Source organism: Amphibalanus amphitrite, unplaced genomic scaffold (genome assembly GCF_019059575.1).
Source record: "Amphibalanus amphitrite isolate SeventyFive unplaced genomic scaffold, NRLGWU_Aamphi_draft 000090F_arrow, whole genome shotgun sequence".
Taxonomy (NCBI): Eukaryota; Metazoa; Arthropoda; class Thecostraca; order Balanomorpha; family Balanidae; genus Amphibalanus; species Amphibalanus amphitrite.
In genome coordinates, this window is record NW_024881586.1 from 152,904 (window position 1) to 178,883 (window position 25,980).

The following is a 25,980-nucleotide window of genomic DNA, read 5'->3' on the forward strand; positions in this document are numbered from 1 at the left end:
TACCAGGAACGCTATCAGGTAAGCGAATCGTTGTCAGTCCGACGAACTTGACCCTGGCGTCTAAAGGGTCTGTCCTTGACACTTCAGGCTTGTCAGGGGCACCAAAGTCCTTCCAGGGACACCACAAACCTGTCAGGGGCACCTACGGCCTTGTAGGGGCGCCACAGGCCCGCCAGGAAGCAGGGGCACCACAGGCCTGCCAGGAAGCAGGGGCACCACAGGTCTAGCAAGTATACACGACAGGCCTGTCAGGGGCACAACGGGCCTGTTGGGCCCATGAGCACCCCTAGAGGCAGGGGCACCACAGTCCTTCCAGGGGCACCGCAGGCCTGTGAGGGGCACCAGTGGCCTAGCAGGGGCACCAGTCAACACAGGCCTGCCAGGGGCACCACAGACCTGCCAGGGGCACCAGAGGCCTGTCAGGAGCACCACCGACCTCGCAGGGGTAACTTGGGCCTGTCAGGGGCACCACGGGCCTGTCGAGAGGCACTTCAGGCTTTTCAGGGGCACCATAGTCCTCTCCGGGCGCAGGGGTAGCAGGGGCACCAGAGGCCTGCCAGGGGTACTACAGGCCTAGCAAGGGCACCACTGGTCTATCAGGGGCACCACGAGCCTGTCATAGCCAGGCATCTCAGGCTTGTCAATGCCCAGGGGCACCACAGGTCTGTGAGGGGCACCAGCGACCTAGCAGGGGCACCAGTCAACACAGGTCTGCCAGGGGCGCCACAGACCTGCCAGGGGCACCACAGACCTGCCAGGGGCACCAGAGGCCTGCCAGGGGCACCACAGGCCTAACAAGGGCACCACGGGCCTGTCAGGGGCACCTCAGGCTTGTCAGGGCCCAGGGACACCACAGTCCTTCTAAGGGCACCGCAAGCCTGTCAGGGGCACCAGAGGCCTGCCAGGGGCACCACAGTCCTTCCAGGGGAATTACAAGCCTGTCAGGGGCACCAGAGGCCTAGCAAGGGCACCACAGGCCTGCCATGGACACCACAGGCCTGCCAGGGGCACCACCGGCCTTGCAGGGGCGCCTCAGGCCTGTCAGGGGCACCACGTGCCTGCCGGGGACACTTCAGGCTTGTCAGGGGCGTTACAGTCCTGTCAGGGCCCAGGGGCACCAGGCCTGTGGTGCCCCTGGCGGTCCTGTGGTGCCCCTGTCAGGACTGTGATACCCCTGATAGGCCGGTGGTGCCCCTGGCAGGTCTTTGGGCCCCCGGGCCTCAAGGGGGGGCCATGACCCATGTGACCCCCCCCCCCTTGGATCCGCCCCTGCCTATTTGTGCCAAAAATAAGCCACTTATATTTAAAGCACGTGTGCACATCTACCGACTAAGGCTTTATCAACCAGACAGAGCGTCCCGGAGCCTTGAGCGCTCTCCCATGTTTGAACGTCTGAATCAACTAGTTGATCCAATACCACAATACGTGTGCGCACTGTATCGTGCCGTGGAACAAGGTTCAGGCCAGAAGTTCCAGGGCCACAAAAATCGGTGGAGCGGTGTGTTCGAGGCTGGCATGGGCGCCAGCGAGGGCTGGGCAGCGGAGCAGCACGTGCTTCAGCACATCAGCCTCTTCTCTTCACTCGGCGCAAAACGCGACGGGCACCGCTTGTCCGGGCACTGCTGGCACGCCGCGGAGGGGAGACAGCCGATTCGGCGCACTTACTGAAGCGAGCGGGCCCAGTAAGTGCCCAGGGCCCGCCCTCATCAGGTGCACCGAAACGGCATCCTCCCGGTCGGTGTCCTCCCGATCCTCTCCGGGGATGGGGAGTGGCAGCGTGCTAGCTAGAAGTGACTTGAATGGTAACTCGGACAAGTTGTCGCGCCATTTGACGCGAGGCCGCACAATGAACCACCCGGGTCAGCGAGCGGGCGTCCGAGGGCAGGGCGGCCCCTTGTTTCGCCAGGTCGTCAGCGCTCTCATTTCCCTCGATCCCGCAGTAGGCAGAAACTTGGGCAGGAACCCGCTGCAGGATTACTTCACGACCCTCGGCGATGTTCAACAAGGTCTCCCATACCTATCTCAGCGCCGAGGGTGGAGGCCTCACCTGGGCGGCCGCTCCTCCACTGAGTACTCAGGGCGGCTCGTGAGTCGGAGCACGCGACGACGTGAGTCGGAGCATTGGGGACGTCTCGTCCCGAACAGACGTCCCGAGCCTCTCCAGAGCCGCCCACGGGGCGAATGTGCTGCTAGATCGACCAGCATGCCGAAAATTTCGGTGAACGCCATTCGCCGAAAAATTCAGCGGCCGCCATGCGCTGAATTCAGCGTATACGAAGTTACGCCGGACGTGCGCTAAAATTTCCGGGACAATCTCGCCACTACGCCGGACATATTCGGCTTAATTTGTACTTTTTCCAGTCTGGTATCCACAATTATTGGCCATTATATTTGTTGGCAAATGAATCAATGAATACCTACCTACCATGTTTATTAAATATTAGCTATTGGAAAATTTGTCACTTTCTGCCTAACTAATCAATAAAGGGTGCATATATTATACAATGCATCACTGATGCAGTGTCTAGGTGGTGAATTGAAAATATAAAAAGATGCAGGCTGGGAGACTAAGGTCCTTTATGGCACACCAAGCCCACTGCCTACCCAGCCATACATAGGGCTATACCTATCTAATTTTACTTTTTGCACCCTCTAAAAACTGGAGAAATTGAGAAAATAAAGATATTAAAGGAAAGGAACCATCCTCCTTAGCTTGAAAAAAGAAACTACACAATACTAAGAATACTTTTTTACACAAAACATTTCTACATTACACCTGACCACATGTTGATTCAGGTAAGTTTAGGTTACATTAGGTAAGCTTAGGTCAGCTTAGATTAGGTTTTGTTGTTTTTGCTTGAGGTGTAGCTGTTTTTTATGGAGTGAATGATTATGTCAACAAGTTTCTAGGTTGATTTATGGCTTGTAATAATATGGTGTGGTTTTTATTGAATTTTGAGCAGCCAGCAGTGAGGATAACCTAATGGTGCATCCGATGGGTGGAACTAAAAGCTAAGAAGAAGAAGATGAGCCTAGGCTAGGGTGCAAAAAGGCAATTTCACCATGCAAAGGAAAAATGCATAGTCCATGAAATGCATTCAATGGATTGATACTCCCTCAACATGTAACTTCAAAAGAAATTCCGCAAGTAAATTTATCCATTCCACAATTTGCCACATTTCCAGAAAACCAACAAATTTGAAATTTTGGAAAGAAAATTTTAAAAGGAAAAACATTTTGGGTATTTTTATGATGTGCGAATGAACTAGCAGAAGCTTGATCTAGCATCATTATAAAATCAATTGGCCTTTGGGTAGGTAGGTACTTTAACCACCAAGGTAAGTACGTATCTCAGACTGATGGGAGAAAATGTAATATCAAGACAACAGACAACTAGATTTCAAAGTTCATTTTGTTTTTGGAGGATATTGATATTAAATGACCTACCTATCAATATCATGAGGCTAATGACATCATAGCAGTTGGGCAAACTAGGCGGCGGGAATCAAAATATGGAGGCATCAAAATATTGATTCTAGTGGGCGGAGCTTTGACCATATATGGGCATAGAATCAATATTTTGATTCAATTTGGGACATTCCCACCTTCAGACGACCCGTTACGGCGGAAAAAACCCCCATGACGGCGAGATTTTTTGACAAGTCAACACAAAAAACTTCCCCGCTTCAATTTTTCGCTGCATGGCTATCAGCCGTTTGTCGCGCGTACCTTTACGAATGGCATAAAGATTTCGCCGCCATAATTCAACAAAAACGTGCTGTTAAAACTTGCTCTGTTTATCATTAACGACGAGCCTTTGTATTTTTTTCATAATTTTGTCTAAAAGAAAATGAAAAATGCGTTATTTAGTTGTATAATTCATTTATAAGAAATATTCTTTTTCTTTGTATCTACGACCTTCTCATTGAAGTTACAAGAGCTAACCCATCTCACCTCGTCATTATGGGGGACTTCAACTTCAATTCTATTGACTGGAGCTGTTGTATGTCTCTTGGTCCACCGTCTGACCCGGCCCATGCGTTTCTGGAGGCGGTTCGAGACAGCTTCCTCATCCAGCATGTCAAGTGACCAACACGTTACAGACATGGTAACACCCCCAACGTCCTGGATCTGATATTTTCTAATGAGGAGGGCATGATATCCGAAATCACTCACCTCCCTCCTCTCGGGAACAGCGACCATGAGGTGTTATGGTTCGAGCTGCACTGCTACTCACCTGGAGCAGGCAACCACACAGCCAAGTTGAACCTAAGCAAGGGCAATTATGCAAAGATGGTGAATGACCTCCAAAGTGTGTCGTGGGCCTCGTTAGAGTCGGTCCCGCTGGAGGAACACTGCAAGCTCCTCTCCGAGACCATCAAGGTGATGATGACAGAGAACATCCCGCTTCATCGATCCCATCAGAGGAAGAACATCTATGTAACAAGAGAAGCCCGGACTCTAAGAAATAAGAAAAATAAGCTCTGGAAGAAATACGTGAGAACTCGAGACGTGGAGTGCTACAATCGTTTTGTCCGCGCGCGTAACGACCTGAGAAGCCTCACCAGGCGGTTGAGGCGGAGGTTTGAACAGACTCTGGTTGATGTGCTCAAAGACAACGTGAAGCCTTTTTGGAGATATGTCAACTCACGTTTGAAAACTAAGCCTGGCATTGGAAACCTCAGAAAGGCTGATGGCTCGTTAGCACTTTCAGATCAGGAGAGGGCGGACGTGCTTGCTGAGTTCTTTGCCAGTGTCTTCACCGTGGAGGACTGTTCGAACATGCCTGACCTGGCGTCTCCATGGGAAGGACGAACACTAGAGCGTGTTGAATTGAGTCCTGCACTGGTTCAGCGCAGACTGGAGAGCCTCAAAACCTCCACCTCCCCTGGTCCTGATGGTATTCCTTCGAGGGTCCTGCGAGAGCTCGCGACCGCAATCAGTTCTCCCGTCTGCTCTCTGTTCCAGAAGTCCCTTGATAGCGGCTCTCTTCCAGACGAGTGGAAACTGGGAACTATTGTTCCAATCTTCAAAGGTGGTTGCAGACTGGAACCAGCAAACTACAGACCTGTAAGCCTGACATCCGTGCTTTCGAAGGTGCTGGAGGGCATAATCAGAGACAGAATCATGGAGTTCCTCACGGAGACCGGGCAGCTCAACGATGCCCAGCATGGCTTCCTTCCCAAGAGGTCGTGCGCAACCCAACTTCTCTCTACTCTGGAGGACTGGACTCGGCAGCTGGAGAATGGAGAGCATATTGATATTGCCTACCTGGACTTTCGAAAAGCCTTCGACTCTGTTCCGCACAAGCGTCTGCTTGCGAAGTTGAAGGGCTACGGAATCCGAGGCCCGGTGCTCAAGTGGATTGAGGCATTTCTTACTGGCCGAGGTCAAAGAGTGGCGATCAATGGAGCAACCTCGATTCAACACCCTGTCATGAGCGGCATCCCACAGGGTTCGGTCTTGGGACCGACGCTCTTTGTCATCTACGTAAACGACCTCCCAGAATGTGTCAAGAGCCACATCGCCATGTTCGCGGACGACGCAAAACTGTACGGCCCGAACCAGTCGCAACCGCCCAAGGCTCCTACTGACGCGAACGGCGCCCAGTTGCAACTCGACCTAGTAGCCGCAGCGAACTGGTCAGCGACCTGGCTTCTCCCTTTCAACCTGAAGAAGTGTAAGGTTCTTCACCTCGGAAGAGGTAACCCACGGCTCCAGTACACGCTTCTGGGGGAGCCACTCTCAGCGGTGACAGAAGAAAAAGACTTGGGCATTTTCATTGACGAGGAATTGAAGTTCAAGAAGCATGCTGCTGTTGCCATCAGCAAAGCCAACCAGATTCTGGCAGTCATCCGACGCTCCTTTGAGCTACTCAACTCTGAGACTCTCCCAGTCCTCTACAAGACCCTGGTCCGACCTCACCTAGAGTATGGCAACATCATCTGGGGCCCCTTCAACAAAGAAGATCAACGACTGGTGGAGAGAGTCCAGCGCAGAGCCACGCGACTTGTCACTGAAATCCGGCATCTCCCGTATCAGGAGCGGCTGCGCAGGCTACGGCTGCCGTCTTTGCTTTACAGAAGACGCAGAGGAGACGTCATCATGCTCTACATGCTCATGACTGGTCTTCTGAACCTGAAGAAAGAAGACTTCTTCCAGGCTGCTCCATCGGCAAGCACAAGAGGTCATACGATGAAGGTGGCCAAACCAAGAGCTCTGACTAGAGTACGAAGAAACCACTGGAGCGTACGTGCGGTCAACGACTGGAACTCGCTGCCGGCTGAAGTGGTTCTCGCTCCGACCCTGAACGGGTTCAAGAACCTCCTTGACAGACACTGGTCGAGTCGTATGTACGATATCCCTACCATAAACTGAGTTTGAGCAAAGAGTACCGCATGAGCTCGACGAGATCGGGTCCAATAGGCCTCTGGCCTCCAATAGTCCCGCCAACATTAAGGTAAGGTAAGGTATCTAGCCACGATTTCCGGTTCCCGCCATTTCGCGCCGGCGTCGTGGGTGTTTGGATGCAACGTAGTGCTCCCGGTTTTATTTTGTTTAAGCGACCTTTTCTGAAGTGTAAGTAACAATGGATCATATTTTAAGATACTTTGAAGTGTGTTTTTCAATTTCAGGCATGTGATCTTAACGTTTCTTACCAAAAACTCGTTTTAAGAGATGGTTTTAGGAACATGGCGCGGTAGCGACATCAGCGGCGCGGGACGCCTTCTCACTCTTCTATTGTCTTTTTAAGCTATATTTTTTCGAAAATGATGTCTTAGGTGTAGTATTTCAGTGAAATATGATGTCCTTTAAAAGTTACGGTATAAATTAGTTACAAGAAGCCTGATGTTTTGTCTCACATGATAGAATTGTTGGGTGGACTCATGAAATGGGGGCAGTGCATGTCCAGTATTTTACATAATTTGGATGTTTTAGCCTCTGCTTGTGTCTCACTCACCCAATTGTTGCTACAACTTTAATTTGTAGCATTTAAATTTTTTAAGGGCAACTAGGTTATTGACTTGTTCCGATTTAAGATTGAAAGGTCTTAGTGCATGTTGGTGTTTGCCTTATTTAAATAGTAGGTATGTATGCTTGGCTTGTAATTGCTTCGCCCATTTTTGCTACATATTTAATGATGCTTATTTTAAGTGTAACAAAAGCAAGTTGCTGAATGGTGTAAGCCATATTTACATTATGCGTAGTCTTCAAGAAAATTATGCGTCTAATGTATGTCAGTCCAGGGAATGCTGGATAGTTAATTTTCAGGATTGTCCATGCCAAAGTTAATTATAGAGGCCAGTTTTATCGACACAAATAGCTGCCTGCTGGAATTTTTTTGCCCAAAGACTGCTTCACATATGGAGCGTTAACATGATGGGCACGTAAACGGATAAGGCTGTACCGTTCATGCTCTGTATGTGAAGTAACTTTTAGACAAAAAAAAAAATCCAGCAGCCACCTATTTTTCTGTTGGTACAACTGGCCTCAGATATACTTTTTTGGCAGAATTTATATAACTGCATGAGATGACAGTTGTTGGCGCACCTGGTGGCGTTCAGTGGAAATTTAAGTGACATTATTTAATTTTTTAATTAATTTTTTATTGAATATATTCTAAAATTAATAGTTGCTGAACAAGTAGAATAATAACACATATAGTTTCCTAATTTATTGTCCACAAATGTCCTAATTATTGTGTTCTGTTGTTTGCTGCAGGTCAACCAATGATCAAACACTGGTCGTTGCGGGGATTGGCTTCAGAGGGTCAAGGATGGCGTCTTGAATCGCTGTTCAGTCGACAGGCAACTGTATGACAACGCCATCCCTGTCAACCAGAGCGTCGACCGAAGTAGGGCGGCGTTGCGCGGACCTGGCCGCACCCGACCAACCGGTGGAGTACCTGACTCGGGCTGGGTGGAGACTACCTACATCACGACTTTTTGAACTTTGATCTCGTGGCGAGAAACAATATGACGTGAGGAAGTGTGTATGTGGCTGGCGGGGCCGAGGGTGAAATGCGCCACGTGTTTATCCTGCCGGATGACGACAGCGTCACCAACCTGTCAAAGAACGAGCTGGTGCAGCGCGTGATGACTGCTATCTCGTCCCTAGAACCGGAGTAGAAAAACGTGTGCATAGCCCAAATGAAGCGAACCAAAACACAGGCAGGACTGATAGTTTTTCGGTCGAGAATGTTCTGAAGATGCTGATCCGTAGACCAATTGGTGACCGTTTTCGGTGGTAATATGGAATCTTGTGATGTTCCAAAGCGACCTGCTTTGGGTGTGGACATAAGTGGCTCAACCTGACAGGATTGATGTGTTAGGTAGCCGTGCTAATCATAAACCCTATATTGAGCGTATCTGTACAAATTTTGTTTATATTTATTTCATGTATTTGATTCGAAACCGGAAATTGCTCTTTGTAATTAGGCAACATCGAGACGTTGAAGTCATTCTCCAGAAGTTTATTTGTTTTTTCTTACCTGTCCACGGTATGTCTTATTGGTTAGGTCTCAGTTTTAAATATTATTAACTGCATGTTTTGCAAATACGTAGCCATATTGAATAAGAGACGTGTCCTAAAAGTGAGTATTGCTTTGCATGGGATGTGAGCATCAACGACAGGGCTTTGTGATGGCAAATGTGTGGCAATTGCAGGGATCGTTGTGAAATGTGTTATGAATATCATCGTATTATTTGCGACTGCAAATACATCCGTGTATCATATTTTCATTCAAATTGTGCAATTTGTGCAACGGGCTTGAGGAGTATATTGTTCGGCGAAATATCTCTTACTGTACTCCACAGAAATGGGACGGGATACAGATGCGTAGAAACACATTCATGAACACGTGAAAGACGATAAGTGAACTTTTTTTTACTCAAAATCAATGCTACAAAGCAGGGATGTGGAGTCGTGAAAATGTTAGACGGCTTCGGCTCCGGAGGAAAAATCGGCTCCAGCTCCGGCTCCGGCTCCGAGTAAAATGGTCGGGCTTCGGTTCCGGCTCCGACTCAGTACAACCCCTATACAAAGGTCAGCACGGCTCCCTTGACGCATTCCCTCGAAGGCTTGCAGCTTTGAGCAGGGAGCTAGGGTGAGTGCTGAAAATCCCTGGTCTACCGTGGGAATAAGGTCTAGAAAAAATTACACGATCCTGTGCTGATAATATCTTCATGAATTTATTGAATTTGCATTATTTGCACACAAGAAACATTCCATAAGTCAATTTGAAGAGTGAAGTACGTCTGCAGAAAGTCAGTTCGCAGAATCAATATATTGATAAACCAGCTGATTTCAGAATCAAAATAATGATTAGCCAGCTGTTTGCGGAATCAAAATATTGATTCTCGCCGGGATTAGCCGCCGTGATGAATCAATATCTTGATTATTTTCAAGACGCTTTCCTAAACTAACCGAAGAGGTTAGGGCTATTGTTTCGTGCCTGGCGGGTAGCTTCAACGTTGTTCTACATTTTGTGAAGAAACTATCTTGAAATTATAGCCGGTTGCTGAAGAATTGACGTTTCTGTGATGGTCTGCACGTATGCCCATATATGGTCAAAGCTCCGCCCACTAGAATCAATATTTTGATGCCTCCATATTTTGATTCCCGCCGCCTAGTTTGCCCAACTGATAGTGCCTAGTGGAGTGAGTACCTAATGTGTCATCAGTGCAGGGATTACACTGCCATCAAATTCTTTATATTTGACTGGTTTTCCTCCTGGTGGCCATCCCAACACATATTTGGTTTTGGCTCCTTGAAAAAAAGCTGGGCTACAGCTCACCCAACTTGAACTCACCCCACCAAAAAACGTAGATTGTGATGGGCCGCCGACTTGATGAAATAAGGCACTTGTTCTCCAGTCACAGATCAATCACAAAGGACAAATCACAAGTAATCTGGCAAGGCTGTATCAAAATCTTAACAAAACGCATCAACTCGCACGCTTGCCTCAAACGGGCCTTGGTAACAACTGGATTTCCATTACGTCATGGGTGGTGATGTCACACCACGGGTGACGTTTCACTGCTGCTGCTGCTGTCCACGGAGGGCAGCGTTTGTGAGTGGAAAACAGTAGCAACATTGTAAATGAAGGCAGTATTGGCGCTTATGCTACATATGAAATTTATAACAACATATTGATATTAGTGAATGTTTATTTTTGTTACTTTTCATAAACCCTCCATTTCAGGGTCTGCATGAAAAATTTCTGTTATTTTAGAGTCAAGCTATTGTACTAAGGGATTTATTTTGGCAATTTAGTCATTTGTTAGGTTATAAGGCTGCAGAAACTTTCAGTTGAGGTTGGTATCCACTATCCAGTTGCAGCTATAATTAATTGTGTCATATTTTGTATCATTTTCTGAACATGTAAACACCTACCTATATGAATTCAAATTTTGTGATTGTAGAAAAGCAGTTACCCTCACATTGCAGTGGGGATTAGAACAATTAACCACACTTGTTATACAAAAAGCCTGTTTGCCATCAATTTTGGGAATCCAAATTGGGTATTGGTCAGGTAGATGTAGCACAAGCTGCCCGATGCACGAGAATGGGTCTTTCTAACCAAACCTTACCTAACCTGACCTACAACCTACAGCCTTAAACCTAAAATTTACAACCTACGACCTAGTCCTACGGTATGGCATATCACAACAGCTTGTGCTACGTCTGCTACCATGACCCAACTTTGTGCCAATTCATACCAACTTGGGATGACAGTCACTGCAGATGTGTGCTGACCATGCAGGTCTTTGTTACAATTGCAATTCTATTGTGTTACAGGTTCGGCGTTCTACAGCTGCGACCCGCCATGGCTGGGCCACCGCGGCGGCATCACCTTCAGGGTGGACCTGCCCGTGGCCACCCGCCGGTCGGACCCGCCTGCAGTCCGCAGGGAAGCTGCCCTGCGAGCCATTGCAGAGCTCCCGCACCCGGACGTCACTATCTGGTCGGACGGCTCGGCTCGCGGCGGACGGAACAGGGCGGCGCAGGCGCTGATCCAGTTCCACCACCTCAACAGAGAAGAGACCGTGCGCGCTCCTGCAGGGGCGGTCTGCTCCAGCCTAAGAGCAGAACTGACCGCCATGCGCGAGGCGTTCGCGGCTGTGGCCGGCCTGGAGGACGGGGAGTTGGCATCGACCAAGTCGGTCCGCCTCCTCACCGACTCAAGGTCTGGGCTCCAACTACTCGGCCGCGGCCCAGCTAACCAGACCATGGCCCTGGCCGCCGAGGTGTGGAGGCTGCTGAGTGCTGAGCACCCTCGCCGAGAACGGCACCGAGACGGTGCTCCAGTGGGTGCCAGGCCATGCCGGGCTGGACGGCAACGAAACCGCCGACCGCCTGGCTGGCGAGGCCACGGCGGGCGACCAAGACAGCGCACCGATCGACCTGTCGAGTGCGCGAGCCGCCGTCACGCGCCATGTCCGGGAGCTGTCGCGACAGAGGGCAACCGCTGCCCACCCGCACCCGGACCCCACGCCTGGCCACGACTCCCTGGCGCGCTGGGGTCGGTGACGCTGTCCCAGCTGAGGACCGGCACATCACCGCTGACCCGTGACACGCTCCACAAGATTGGCCCGGAAGCCGACTACGAATGCCCCGCGTGCGGGGAGCCCGACAGCGCGGCGCACCTACTGACCGATTGTCCGGCCTATGAGGCGGCCCGCCGCCGCCGCTCGGGTGCCGACCCTCGCCTGGTCGACGTCCTCGGCGGCCCGGCGACGAAGGTCGTCACCTTCATCGAGGATGTTGGGCGGACCGAGCCGCCGCTCGACCCGCCTGCGCCGCCGCCCCCCTGAGCGGGTTGGCGATGGGATGCAGAAGAAGAAGAAGAAGCAACTGCCAGCGCGCCACGGCGGCGAAGCCGAGTTCCGCCGCTGGACCGCCCGCGCAATGGCCAGCACAGACAAGAAACAACCGAATCACAACGCCTACAATTACGTTATTGCTATGGTATTGACATTGTTACAATTAACCCTGCTCTTTCGAGCGTGGATGCACGCTAAAATTGTCGCATAATTCCATGCAGCTTCCACCCTTCTGCAATACAAAGTTTGAATACAAAGTAGTCTTACAATAGGTTTAGAACTTATGTGCAGATTGTCGATGCTGGTTGACTTGATGATTGGAATTGTGTTTATCTGTTTTATCTGTTTTGACTTAAATATATGGCCATGGACTATGGCCTACCTTGGGAAGTGTCTATGATTTCAACAAAACATTTTTCATCAGGATACGCTGCAGGGTACATAGTACATACGTAGTGAAAATTTTGGGCATGTATGGGTGCGCATGTGGAGATGTAGACTGCGAATGAGACGGACTACGACGGTTTTTGAACCAATTAAATCTGATTGACAACATAATGTAGGACTAAAAACTGACTGTCAGAAGAATATTCACAGAATATTCACTTCACCCGGTACAACGAAAAGGGAAAGTCAGGGAACAGGGGCAGGGTACATCTCGAAGATCAATCAAATTGCAGGTGCCGATTGGTTATGGATCATCGTAGCTCAATGTACTGCCTTGTGCTGCTTTATTGATTGAAATTGCATCCAGCTTGTATTGAAAGAAGTCATTATGGAAGATTTTAAAAAGGTTCTTGAATAATTTAAATACTTTGAATTTATATTTCTGCAGAATTATATACCCGTATCATTCTTTTAATGTCAATATTTGTATATTTTCTAGCATATAAGAAAATAGTGGCCTCAAGTTTTTAGAAAATATCTGATTTTGCTCTCTGGGCCACTGCAGATCCCTAAAAAGTTAGGAGCCGTCTTCATTATTTAATGTATAAAACCAAATAAATTATCACTGCTCAAAAGTGGAAGAAATGACAAATGAAAAAAAGTTTTCCTACAGCGTTGCAATCCAGATTTCAAGATAGTGATGGGCGCACTAGAAAGCAAGTAAAAGTACTCCACAAGGTAAAAGTAAGGAACAAGAATATCCTTATACTGTTTCAGAATTCGGTAACAAACATTTTTTTGTGTGTTTTAAATACCCGGACGAATCGATTCCAGAATCAGTCTTGATGATATTATATGATTTTTGTATGGTGTTGGTGGTACTTGAATGACCAAAGTCAGTACATGTCCATCACCTTTCGATATTTCCGTGGTGCTCGCTCCCATTTCATAGCTGCTCACGGTGTTTTGTGCTGACGTCATATGGTGCTGCTCCACTAGCGCCACCATACGGCGTCAGCTGGCGAATTATCCAGTTAATACCAGAGCCCCCTCAAACGCTTCTCATTGTTATACTTCTACTGCTTCTACTGATATTCAAAAAATTGCCAAGGCCATCTATAGAGCAAAGCAAAACGCTGTTCTGTTTGTCCGTACGCAGTAATTTCCGCCTGGCGGACCAATGAGCGTTGGTGACAGAATGGCGACAAATGGTGACTGTGTCACCATTGCATTGCGTTAGCATGGGACCGCACTGGCTCGTTTCTCAGCCGGACCACTTTGCTTACGTGAGAGTTTTGCTGATTCTGCTCATAGAACACATATGGAGCTCAAACGTTGAGGGACGGTAGAGATGCAACTTTTGACAAAGAAATGTAGAGATGCAAGTAGAAGGTATAACAAATGCATGCTCCTACTTGCTCGCGTGTTACAGGCCCTATGCAAGATGCAGTCAATATGAGTATGCGACAAGAATGCAGCCTCTCAGTCACAATATTTGTCACCGGGCACATCATATTTTGTCACCATTTACAATGGCACAATGGCAGCTTTTTTCAGCCCTGCTAGGACAATTTACCTACGTTTGGCCCAGAATGTAGGCCACAGCCTGAACCAAAGGCCTAGCCTGTGTCCGTCGCCTCGCATGCTACATTACCCTACAGGCTGTGAATGCACAAACGTCCACGTTGAGGTCAATGATTATATTTCATAGTCAACGACGCCACGAGTTTTCTAGTCGGGTGTGGCCGACCACAGATGAAACAGCGCACGGTGATACTTCACGCGATTAGGGATCACCGTCGCTCTGTCTTGCATTACCGTCCTGTCGTCCAGTCACACGCACACATCAATAAAAAGACTCAGACGTTGGATCATCAGCTAGCAATTGTAGACAATCCTTCCTAGCCCCTGTGATATATTACAAGCCACTGCTTTCCACATGACCAAATCCACAATCCCACCAGATTTTTTACACCACATCCTTCATGACCTAATCCGCAGCCCCACCAGATTTTCATGCATCACAATCACCAACCAGACAACGACGGGATACCCGTTCGTTCGCCATTCGGCAAAATCCACATGCCATATGTCTAGAAGGCCATCATTGCATCGGGAAACCAACGGGGACGCGATAACAGTCCCCGTGGCATCCCCGTCGATACTGGAGGCAGTCTGCGGTTGCCGGTTCATCCAGCGGCAATGTCTCTGCGCGCGGCACTGTGACACCTAGCTCTGTTGGCTCGGAGGCTGGAAGAAACCGCTCTGTTTGCTGGCAGCTCTCGACGGCGCGAAGCCGAGCAGCTTCTGGATGTTCTGCGACAACAGAGACATTTGTGAAAATTGGGCCAAACTCTGATCAGGATCATCTGCACAATGATAGAGTTAACTATTTGAACACAATCTGAATATAGAACACTCATAACAAGGGAGGCGAAGCCGTGGAAATTTCAGACGGCTTCGGCTCCGGCTCCGGAGAAAAAATCGGCTCCGGCCCCGGCTCCGGGTGAAATATGGCGGCTCCGGCTCCGGCTCCGAGTAAAATGATCCGGCTCCGGCGGCTCCGGCTCCGGCTTCTACTCAGTACATCTCCTATGCGATCAATTAAATACGGGTGGAAGAAAAAAGGCGATGGGATTGGTACACGTTGTTCTGTATTTGTATAACAAGGCTATTTTGAATACCACATTGTTTTACGCCTTGTACTGTCAAACCGAACTAGGTAAATAATTGTTTCCTCTTAAGAAAAGGAGCCGGAGTCGCCCCATTTTTGACGGCTCCGGCTCCGGCTGCGGGCTATATTGTTTACGGCTCCGGCTCCGGCTCCGGGCAAAATATGCCGGCTCCGGCGGCTCCGTCTCCGGCTCCGGCTCCGCATCCCTGCTTATAACAAGAACGAAAGTGGACAGCTGTGCAACTAGTAAGTGGTTACCTTTCCCGCACGTCCCGCCAACAAACATTATGATCTTACGACTGTAGAAAGCGAACAATCCCGTTCAGTCTCCAGTCCCGTTTGGAACTCACCTGTCTGATGGACATGGTGCAGAGGATGTAGAGGAAGATGAAGGAACACTCGCGGTAGTCCTCGCCCGCCAGATTGCGGTGTGAAAGGCCGCGCACAAACGAGATGGGCTCAAACGGCAGCCGTGCCACCACGCGCCCGTCGAAACTGCAAACAGCGGTGCAAGATCGGTGAGACATGTCAACAACGTCATAAAAGCCTAGTTCCTATTCTGAAGATACAGAGCATACGCCCTGGTGAGGGCTGCAGGAGCCGGAGGGACGGTAGTGGAATCGTTGCAACGCGATTGTCATAATTCATAACCGATTTACAGCCTAATTACGGAGCGAGCGAAGCGAGCGTAGTCTTTCCTTAGATTAACGGAAATTTCTTAGTATGAGCGGCCGGGTGCGGACGCTTTTGCGAGGCTTATATCTCAGCAACCACTTGACCGATTTACATGCGGTACTTTTTGTAGGGTAGCTTCATTCCTTCTACCAAGTATTGGACTATTCCCGATGCATATGGACGACCCCTTATGCACGTGCCACGTGCAAAACGAAGAGGTGTCAGTTTTGTAATTGTTGCAATATCTCGGTAACTACTGGACCGATTGCGCTCAAAGTTGGCATGTAGGTAGGCACCCACTAGGCAATGCATATCCATGTGCCAAAGTTGGGGTGCTGCTGCACGTGCGCACGTGTAGGGGTCGTTTCCAGATCTCGAGAACGGCTCGACCGATTGCGCTCAAATTTGGTACACAGCTAGGGACCGGTTAGTAGGGTGCCGTGCAAAAGTCAGTCGGGACCTATTTTGCACGTGCGCACGTGCAGGGTGTCGCTTCCAGATCTCGAGAACGGCTGGGCCAATTGCGCTCAAATTTGGCACATCGCTAGAGACCGGTTAGTAGGGTGCCGTGCACAAGTCAGTTCGAGGTATCCCCTCGCAATTTCGCACGTGCAAGGCTGCACAAGTCAGTTCGAGGTACCCCCTCACAATTTCGCACGTGCAAGGCCCACCCTCTCGCTCGCTCCGTTAGTCGCCCCAAAAGGCGTTATACTGGTATTCTATTCCTAGTTAAAAAGGCGGTACAAGGAGGTTCAACACAAAATGTACGCCTCACACCGCGGAAAACTCCCACTCACATTGAGTTAAACATGCTGAGGAGTGCAGTAAATGTGAAGCCAATGGCAAACATGGACTTCATCTTGACCATGGACAGTTCTCGGCTGTTGGTCTTCAGCCGCTCCTCCTCACGCTCGATTTTCTTCTTTTGTTGTCGGTCACTCGCCTCACCACGGGTTTCCTTTTTCCGCTCCACTGTCAACCGAATCACCTCATCAACCATTCCATACACAGAGCTACGAACAATGACTGCGATGAAATACGACACGTACCTATTTCATAATGAAATAACTTTTGAGCATCGATATGTGTCGCAAAAATAACGATAATAAAAACCGACGAGGTCTATTGGTAAGACAACACCGAATAAATATCGAGCTGGTTATTACTCACCAAAGCTTCCTACCCTTCACCAATTTAGAATATCAATTCATGAGCATCAACCAAAGAATATGTTTATACGAGCCAGAACCTTTTTTAAAATAATTCTTGCATACCAAGAAGCTCTTTTTGTTTCTGCTCAGCTGCTGATACGATAACTTGTAAATCGTGAAAAGGTACCCTTCTCACTTTGCCAATCAGATTCAATGATGTTGAAAACAGCCTACCAAAATAATCTCCACATACTACTGACTACAGTTCAACTTATATTATTACTTTGATTTTTACAATATGTATCAAAAAAATGCATAGGTTCACTTTCTGAAACAACACTTACATTTCTTGCTTTGCCTTTCAACTTCAGCCTTGAGTTTTTGATATTTTTCACTTCTGTAGACCAGAAGCCATGTGAGCCCTGAAAAGACATCACAAGAAAAGGAATCAATAATGATCTGACTAACTTCAGAGAAGGTATCTAAACAAACTGATCATGGTAGGGTGGTCACACCAATATGAAAATGTGGGTACCTAATTAGTTACAAACTTATTGTTCTAATCCCATCATTTACAGAATGTTTTGACCCCATTATTACACAGAAAAAAGGTCAGAGGAGATAAAATGAGTTCTGTGTTCACTGTTCAGTCAGACCAATTCCTGGAATAATTTTCAAAGTAGGGAAGAAAATGATGTGATCAAAGGTAGGCTTCAAATGAGCTTGAGCTTTGAAGGAGGTTAGGTGAGATTGCAGAGACAATTTTTTTAAAGGAGGATAGGAGAGGCAATGAAAAGTGTTTAAAAAATGTGATCATCAGTACATAAAATATGGCTCAAGCAGATTTGAGAGAGATATGGCCTGGTCAGTGCATGGTCACTATTTCATATCAGCAGGCTGCCAGCTTGCTTCCATCACTCAGTTTCTCATTGGTCACATTCATGTCACATGTGTTTGAGCAATGAGAGGCCAGGCAACTGAAACTGGATTTTGCATCTATTAAAATAAAACTGCAATGAACTTCCATATATGAGACAAACAGCAGCACAATGATAAACTATTTGCATATAGAGTGGGTAGTGTTGTTTCTGTACTACGTTGTGTCTGTTATTTCTCATTCTGAAATCAGCCAATCACACATTGATGTAGGGATACAATAGACACAGGTATATTCACTCTGCTCAATTCACTGGAACACACACTTTGACACTTCCCAGGCGATATCATAGGCTAGGTACACTGCCATACCCACTTCCTGGTCTGGAGAGTCTCTTCTTGCTTATTGGGGTTTAAGGGCACGCCGACTATAAGGTCATTTTGCGCACACAATGGGGTTCCTACATCCTTTCCTGCATCCGCCTATTCTCACCCATAGCTGACTCTACAGTAGTGACAAGGAACCCAACCAGGTGAGTCAACCAGGTGAGTCAACACAGATAAGAATAACACCAAGCAGCACTCTGCGTAACCAATCGGATAGTTCAGGTATAAGAAGCCATAAACTACCTATGCCTAAATAAAATGTCTTGTATACCTCAATTATTCAAGACAGTGTGATGGCAGTAAGCGCACAAACAAATGCAATACCAGATAAAGAATAGGTGGTAATGAAGCTAGAAAGCAAAATTAATAGTAAGCTGATATTTTCTGTTGGGCAGTGTTCAAGACGTTAAGACTTTTAATACTCGTCAACAAAGCTTGATTAAAAAGATGGCTTTAATTAATATGACTATTCTTAGTAGCAAAAATGTTTGGTATGATACATTGCACTTAGACTCCCATAATATTAAAACTAAATGCAATATTAGGCATTTTATACATTTGATGCATTTATTTTCAATATTTCATGTGATTTTGAGACAATCAGACCCACGACTAAAGTTTGGTAAAAAAAGTAAGCATGAGTAATCCCTCACCTTCTCCAAACAAAGCCGTGCAAATAGATATAAGAACAATAAGTATGGTGTCGGAAAACATATTTAAAAAAGAGCTTATTATAGAATAACGAATCCCGACATGAAACCAATGAAACACACACATTAAACCGCAAACACACCGCAAATAAAACAATTGAAACCGGCACGCCAGATTGAGTAGCTACGGCGTTTTGGTCACGTGTCATATTGCAATTGCCATTTGATTTAAGATAAAATCCCATTAAAAAAAAATAATTTGTCGTTGCAAAATTTTTGAAATTATTGGTACATAATAATAAAATATTCAAAACATTTAATCTATCAAAAAGTAGAAAACAAGACCAAATAATTGTCATTCCGTGACGTGACAAATCAGGCTTAGCCAGGGTGTGCAAAGATATCAAGGTTTTGTAAATTTTGTCTGTGTAATTCGAAATGCTTATTGCTACGGGTCTAATTCAAGGCAATGTAAACCGTCTAAATCATAGAAATGTCGTCAATCCTGTGGCGTATTGTAATGTGTAGTGTCCTGAGACGTGCTGTCATCTAACGGCAGAAAAGCGAACTCGTGGTTGATGGCAAGTGAGGGCGCGGCAGCCAGACGGTTGTAGAGTTAGACACCCGAGCTAGGGTTGGTCAGTACTGTATATCTGACTATCTGACATTACTGAATACATATCATCGTCTTACGTTATCTGATATCTTAAGAACGTTACATGGTGTCAGAAGTTAACGTAACACAAAGGTGCCGACGATGCTGTCGAATCTTCGCCCACCGGCAGAGCTCGAGATTTCATCACCGCAATTAGCAACAAGATGGCGGACCTGGCGGCGTGAATGGGAGAATTACGCTGTGGCTGTCGAACTCGCTGGCAAGCCCCAGGCCGTCCAAGTGGCCGTTTTTCTCAACTGTGCAGGTGGTGAAGCACAAGAAGTCGCCTCTCATTTCTCTGGGTGGTCTGCAGAACAAGGGTTGGATGAGCTAGTGTCACGCTTCGAGGCGTTCTGTGTGCCCCGCCAGAATGTTGTCCGTGAACGGTACAATTTCTACACTCGCGGTCAGAAGCCAGACGAGTCGGTCAGCCAATATCTATCGGCCCTTCGATCTCTGGCAGCAACGTGTGATTTCCCAGACGGGGACAACATGCTAAGAGACAGAATATGCATCGGCCTCCGTGACCAGAAAATACAAGCAGCGCTGCTGAAGCGAGCTGATTTGACCCTTCAGATGGCAATCGACATAGCGCTATCCGAAGAAGCCGCCAATCGTGATCTCAAGGTGTTTGGAACTGAGTCCCACAGTGAGCAAACAGACAACTTGGCCGCCGTCTCTGGACACAACCGGTCCCAACCGACCCGCAAGTGCAAGTTCTGCGGCCGTGATCACCCAATGGTTCGATCTCGCTGCCCTGCATGGGGCAAAGCCTGCCTCGTCTGCGGGCAGGCCAACCATTTCGCATGCAGTACTATCTGCGGCTCCCGGCGTCCCCCGCCCGGCTCTGGCGGGCGCGGACCAGTTCGCCAGCCAGCGGCCCGGCCGCTGTCTCTCGCCGCCACCGTGGGCGCCGCCGCCGCCGGCCGCGATCAGCTGACTGCGACTCCGCCAGCCGGCCAGCGCCGCGACCCGCCTCCCGGCGCGTCAGGTGCACATCAACATGAGCACTGGGACGTTTTGTCGACAGCTGGCCATTCCGGTGAGACACCCACAAAAGCACACAAAACTTTGACCGCCTCGGGAAAATCGGTAACGTTTCTGATAGATTCCGGCTCCGAGTGTGACGTGTTGACATGGACAGACTACGTGCGTATCACGGACGATCCACAGGGCGCATGTTTGAGACCGTGCCATACCGTTCTGCGCATGTATGACGGCGCTCTCGTGTCATGTGAGGGGAAACGGTCCCTGTGCTTTACTAATCCCGTGTCTCGGAGTAGGCACATCCTTCAGTGTAAAGTTGTGAACAGTGCTATCTCTTCCATACTAAGAAAAAACTGGACGATCTCGAGACGCTAGGCGTCATTTCTCACATCACTGAGCCAACTGACTGGGTCTCAAATCCTGTGATAGTGGATAAACCGAACGGGGATATTCGCCTATGCATAGACCCCCGTTTCCTAAATCGAGCTGTGAGGAGAGAACACTATCCCACACCCACTGTGGACGAGGTAACCGCCCGGCTCACGGGAGCCAAAGTATTCAGTCTCGTGGATGCATCCTGTGCATTTTGGCAGATTGGGCTATCAGCTAGGTCGGCGCGCCTGTGCTGCTTCCACACGCCATTTGGACGCTATATCTGGAACAGGCTGCCATATGGCGTGAAGTGCAGCTCCGAAATTTGGCAGAGAATGATGCATGAGCTCATCAGGGGTCTTGAGGGTGTGGAGGTCATAGCTGATGATTTTGTAGTTTTTGGTCGCGGCAACACGCGTGCGCAGGCCGAACAGGATCATGACCGCAATCTAGCGGCATTTCTAGCCAGGGCACGTGAGAGGAACCTTCGTCTGAACCCGGATAAATTCAGGTACAAAGTGACAGAACTGAAATGGATGGGTCACGTCCTGTCGGCTGACGGCTTGAAACCAGACCCAGCTAAAGTGTCTGCGGTGCGTGACTATCCGCCCCCCACGGATGTGCCCAGTCTCAAACGCTTCCTGGGGATGGTCAGTTTTTTGGCCCGCTACATCCCCAACCTGTCACAGACTGTATCACCTCTCCGTCAGCTCACACAGGCCAGCTTCGACTGGTACTGGAGCCCCCAGTGTGAGACAGCATTCAAAACCATTCAGCAGCTGCTTACAACAGCGCCAGTGCTCAAATACTATGACCCACATGACGAGGCTACAGTGCAGTGCGATGCATCGAGCCATGGCCTCGGCGCTGTCCTTCTGCAGCGGGGAAACCCAGTCATGTACTGCTCGCGCTCCCTTACGGTAGCGGAGCGAGCCTACTCGCAAATTGAGAAGGAGCTATTGGCCATTACTTTTGCGCTCACTCGCCTGGACCAATATCTGTACGGTAGGCCAGTGACAGTCGAGACTGACCATAAGCCATTGGTCGCGATACACAACAAACCACTCAGTGACGCACCACTTCGCTTGCAGAGAATGCTTCTCACACTGCAGAGGTACAACTTTCACATTGTGTACCGACCAGGATCAGAGATTCCTGTTGCTGATGCGCTTAGTCGTGCTCCAACTCAGCAACCATCCTCACTGTTCGCAATGGAGACCGAATCCCTAGAGTTGTCCAGTGGGATCGCGGTGTCTCCAGAGCGTCTAGAAGCCATACGGGCCGCGTATCAGTCGGATCTGGTCCTCCCACGGGTCGTCAAACAGGTACTGGCAGGGTGGCCGAAGCATCGGCGCCAGTTGCCAGACGCACTCCGGCCGTATCATGGCTTTCATGACGAACTTTTCACACAGGACGGACTGCTGTACAAAGGCAGGTGTGTGGTCATTCCCAGCGCTCTTCAGCAGGACCTTATCTCGCGCCTGCACCGTACTCATATTGGTTTGTCATCGATACTGCGACTTGCTCGGCAGAACGTGTTTTGGATCGGAATGACCAGCCAGCTAAAAGAAGCGATTCTGAAGTGCCCAACCTGCCTAGCCCATCGCCCGGCTCAGACGGCCGAGCCGCTATTGTCGCATGAGGTCCCCTCCCGTCCATGGGCGAAACTGGGAACGGACATTTTTGAACTTAATGGGTCAATGTACCTCGTGCTGGTAGATTATTACTCCAACTTCATGGAGATTGACCGCCTGACTCGGACTACTGTGACACATGTGACCTCAGCTCTAGCGACCCAGTTCGCTCGCTATGGCATTCCAGAAACGCTGGTTAGTGACAACGGCCCACCGTTCAGCAGCTGTGAGTTCAAAGCATTTCTGCGTTCGCTGGATATTGATCATGTTACCTCCAGCCCAGGCTATCCGCAGTCGAATGGCAAGGCTGAGAACGCCGTGAAAACGGCGAAGAGTTTAATGCGTAAGGCTATCGCCTCCGGTGAAAACTTCCTTTGGGCGCTGATGACGTGGCGTAATTCGCCCAGTGAAGGGTCAGACATGTCGCCGGCACAGAAAATGTTTGGACGTGCCTGTCGGACGTTTTTGCCTACTCCCAGGTCAAACTTGCTTCCCGCGTACCCGACTCCTCTCCCGAGTGTTCTCGCTGACAATAAACTGCGCCAGGCGAAATATTACAATCGTCGGACGCAGCCCCTGACCCCTCTGGTCGTGGGTCAGCCCATTCGGATGCGCCTCCCTGGACAGCGCACATGGACCCCTGGCGTCTGTACAGGAATAGCTGGGCCGCGATCTTACTGGGTGCGCGTGAATGAAGTGACCTATCGTCGCAACCGCCGCCAGTTGTTAGCCACCAATGACCCTCTGCCTGTACAGAGTGATCACTCGGACCCAGACCTGCTCGGTCCGCCACGGGAACCCACCGCGTTACCAGAGCCGCCTCAGACTCCTCCCGTCGCCACCGGCACGGGCGTGCGCCCGCTCGTCGTCCCGCCCGTGCCTCCTGGCGAACCGTGGATGGATGTGCCGTCATCTCCTCCGCTCCCGCCGTCCCCCGTCCATGCGCCTTACGCACCACTGACCGGGGCAGGCTCACCGCCGGTCATAAGTCGCCGTCCCCAGCGCGAAAGGCGCCCGCCCGCCTATCTGTCCGATTACGTTAGATGAATCACTGTTCGCGTCAGTTCAGTTCGTGTTCACTGTTCTTGTCAGTTCGTGTCAATGCATGCTGGATGTGGCTGCATACTTATCAGCAAACGGTAGAATGACCAAGCGTCATGAGAGGTATGCAATGTAAATATTTTGTTGTGCTTTATACTGTTTTGCGATTACCAGTTGTGTTACAGTGCTCAGTCCTTCAGTGCCGCGGTATAGCTTCGTCGCACAGTAGCTTTGCGTAGCATTTGATGTGGTGCATTGCACATGTGTGTTCGTGTACGGACACCAGCATGTCCGTGATCTCGATATCTCATTGTCGCAGGAGAAGGGATGTGGCGTATTGTAATGTGTAGTGTCCTGAGACGTGCTGTCATCTAACGGCAGAAAAGCGAACTCGTGGTTGATGGCAAGTGAGGGCGCGGCAGCCAGACGGTTGTAGAGTTAGACACCCGAGCTAGGGTTGGTCAGTACTGTATATCTGACTATCTGACATTACTGAATACATATCATCGTCTTACGTTATCTGATATCTTAAGAACGTTACAAATCCTTCCTATCAAAAGGTTCAGACTAAATTTGTAAAAAAAAAATACGAAAGTGGTAAATGCGAATAAATAACTTATTCGGACGTACCCGGCGGCTCATCAACATGTTCCAGTGCCAGTGCGGTGGTTTGGTTCCAAAAGTCTAACAAATCAAAACGGGGCACTTTATGATGTCCGTGAAGTTGTAATGTCAGCGCTGCCTGGGTAGGACCCAGGAGCAGCCGTCATGGGACGGGACTGGCCGCCGCCCGCTATCCAGGGCCGGGGGCCGGCCACGTCACATGCTTTCGCCTCGGACCCGCTAGTCGTCTATCGTGGCATGGGCGTAGGAACCTCATGAAAAGTGTTTAGAGGCGGGGGGAGGGGGGCAGAGAAACTTCAATGTCACTTTGGAGGAGCCCCAATACCCTATGAAGAAATTCTTTGCAATTTTGTGCTCATCTGACCTTGCTGAACCATTTACCTACTGCTCTTCGTTTTGTACCTATGTACCTACCTACATCAAAGATAAATATTCTACTTTAAAAAATGGCTGAAAAGTGGGGACTATAGCCCCCCCCCGCTCACCCTATGTTTTAGCCCGGCAGTTGCTGGGGTATTTCGCCACCCACCGTTTGCTGGGGGGGGGGGGGCGTTAAACGCCCCCAGCCGATAACTCGAGAACCAATAGGCGCAGCGAAACGCACGAGGCGGCAAACGAAAGAGCGCGACGAGACGCTTCAGATGAGTACTTTAAAGTTGAATTTTGAGGTCACAGGTCGGGTCAAGGTCAGGTCAAACACCTGAAATCGGGCTTTCAGTAGCATGGACTTCAGGACTTCGCAATGGGCGCCTCTCGCCATAAACTGTGTGAAAACGGTGCACAATCCATCTTATAAGGCCTGCAAGAGTGTCAGCTCCATGTCAGTAGGCGGAACTATGGTCATGAGTACCCAAATATAGGAACGTTCCCATTTTTGGGAACGGAGTTCCCAAATATGGGAACGGGCGTTCCCATTTATGAGAACGGAAGGCAATTTTTCGGCCGTTCGCCCACTAAAACTCAAAAGTGCATCACGTCTCAAAAAAGTGCACGCTGATTTAAGTATCTACTAAATCTCCATAAAGTTATCTTTAATCTGACCGTGGAACAAGGAAATTGACCGTGGAATGATATTTTTAATGATTTTTTAAAGATGACAGAATGGTGGAAATATGGGTTATACGACATTTAACATGCAATTTTAAGGAAAATGAAGCATTTTTTAGTTTGAGGTAAAGTATAATAATTTTCGCCTGGTTATGAACTTTCATACTATCGACACCAGATGCTGACATATGCAAGCGAACACGCGGACAGTCCCGAGGTAATATTGTTGACATTTGGTGTCGAGGCGGACGACCGCGTAGAACGTGCGTGATTTTACCGAACTACTGTTGTAAACTCAGTTTAAGTGGTCGAAAATTATTCAGCTGTATTTTATCAGCCCGGAAAGACATATTTTATTTGGATGCTAGCTGTTTAGCATTATTTTATAAGGAGCGTCATGAGCGTGGTTTTTGTCTTCCGTGTTTCTAAGCATGATCGTTTTGGGGGAATTTCTCTTATATAGGTCGCTCTGGGTGGCTTATTTATAATTTCTATGCTGATTTCGATCATTCCTCGTGCCCATCCTACCAGGCCTTTTGTCACTTACACTCATTAAGAAAGGAAAAACTAGACTTTCATTGGGACTAGGTGTTTTGAGGGTGTAACATATTCAGCGTTCCCATTTTTGGATACTTTCTTGTACTCGTCAACTATCGGTGATAAACAGACAGGTGCTTGACATGTCTCCACCCTCGGCACGGACGGTGGATATAGGTATGGAAGACCTTGTTGAACATCGCTGAGCGTTGTGAATTACGTAAACCTGCAGAGGGGGGCGTGCCCGCTGCGAGATCGACGGGAATAAAAGCGCAGAAGACCGGGCGAAACATGCGACGGTCTTGCCGGAAAGGTCATCTGATGATTGTTGCGTTAACAATAATTTGCGGCGTTGGACGTGATGCTTGTTAATGAAAAGAGCCCCTGAAAGGCGTCGGTGAAATCGTTCCCAATTATGGGTACGCCGTTCCCATAATAAGGAACGCTTGCAGCGCCAG

At 48.9% G+C, this 25,980-nt stretch overlaps 3 protein-coding genes and 1 long non-coding RNA gene across 9 annotated transcripts in view; 2 read left to right on the forward strand and 2 right to left on the reverse strand.

Annotated features, from left to right (window-relative positions):
- LOC122380038 (cryptochrome-1-like) overlaps positions 1–13,376 on the reverse strand; it is a 29,684-nt gene extending 16,308 nt beyond the window's left edge. Inside the window, exons 1-2 of one of the 6 annotated variants that reach the window (XM_043362784.1) lie at positions 13,263–13,376; positions 9,812–9,963 (exon numbers count right to left, since the gene is read on the reverse strand). The gene's annotated coding sequence lies outside the window, so the exon portion shown is untranslated. Of the gene's footprint in view, positions 1–2,811; positions 2,840–3,447; positions 3,563–3,605; positions 3,711–9,811; positions 10,001–13,262 lie in introns of those variants that run through there. The other 5 variants (XM_043362788.1, XM_043362789.1, XM_043362787.1 and 2 more) reach the window with 5 other exon arrangements.
- LOC122380041 lies at positions 3,705–8,741 on the forward strand. The gene is made up of 3 exons (XR_006256271.1): positions 3,705–3,907; positions 6,471–6,579; positions 7,723–8,741. It is a non-coding gene; the product is annotated as an uncharacterized LOC122380041 (long non-coding RNA).
- Positions 13,377–13,897: 521 nt separating the features above from the next.
- On the reverse strand, positions 13,898–18,820 carry LOC122380040 (calcium load-activated calcium channel-like). The gene is made up of 5 exons (XM_043362792.1): positions 18,629–18,820; positions 17,057–17,134; positions 16,359–16,533; positions 15,237–15,381; positions 13,898–14,528 (listed from the first exon to the last, which is right to left on the reverse strand). Exons 1-5 carry the CDS (start codon positions 18,750–18,752, stop codon positions 14,442–14,444), a joined length of 609 nt encoding a protein of 202 aa, XP_043218727.1. The 5' UTR covers positions 18,753–18,820; the 3' UTR covers positions 13,898–14,441.
- Positions 18,821–19,140: 320 nt separating this feature from the next.
- On the forward strand, positions 19,141–23,833 carry LOC122380042. The gene is made up of 2 exons (XM_043362793.1): positions 19,141–20,322; positions 23,030–23,833. Exons 1-2 carry the CDS (start codon positions 19,383–19,385, stop codon positions 23,032–23,034), a joined length of 945 nt encoding a protein of 314 aa, XP_043218728.1. The 5' UTR covers positions 19,141–19,382; the 3' UTR covers positions 23,035–23,833.
- The last annotated feature ends 2,147 nt before the right edge of the window (positions 23,834–25,980 follow it).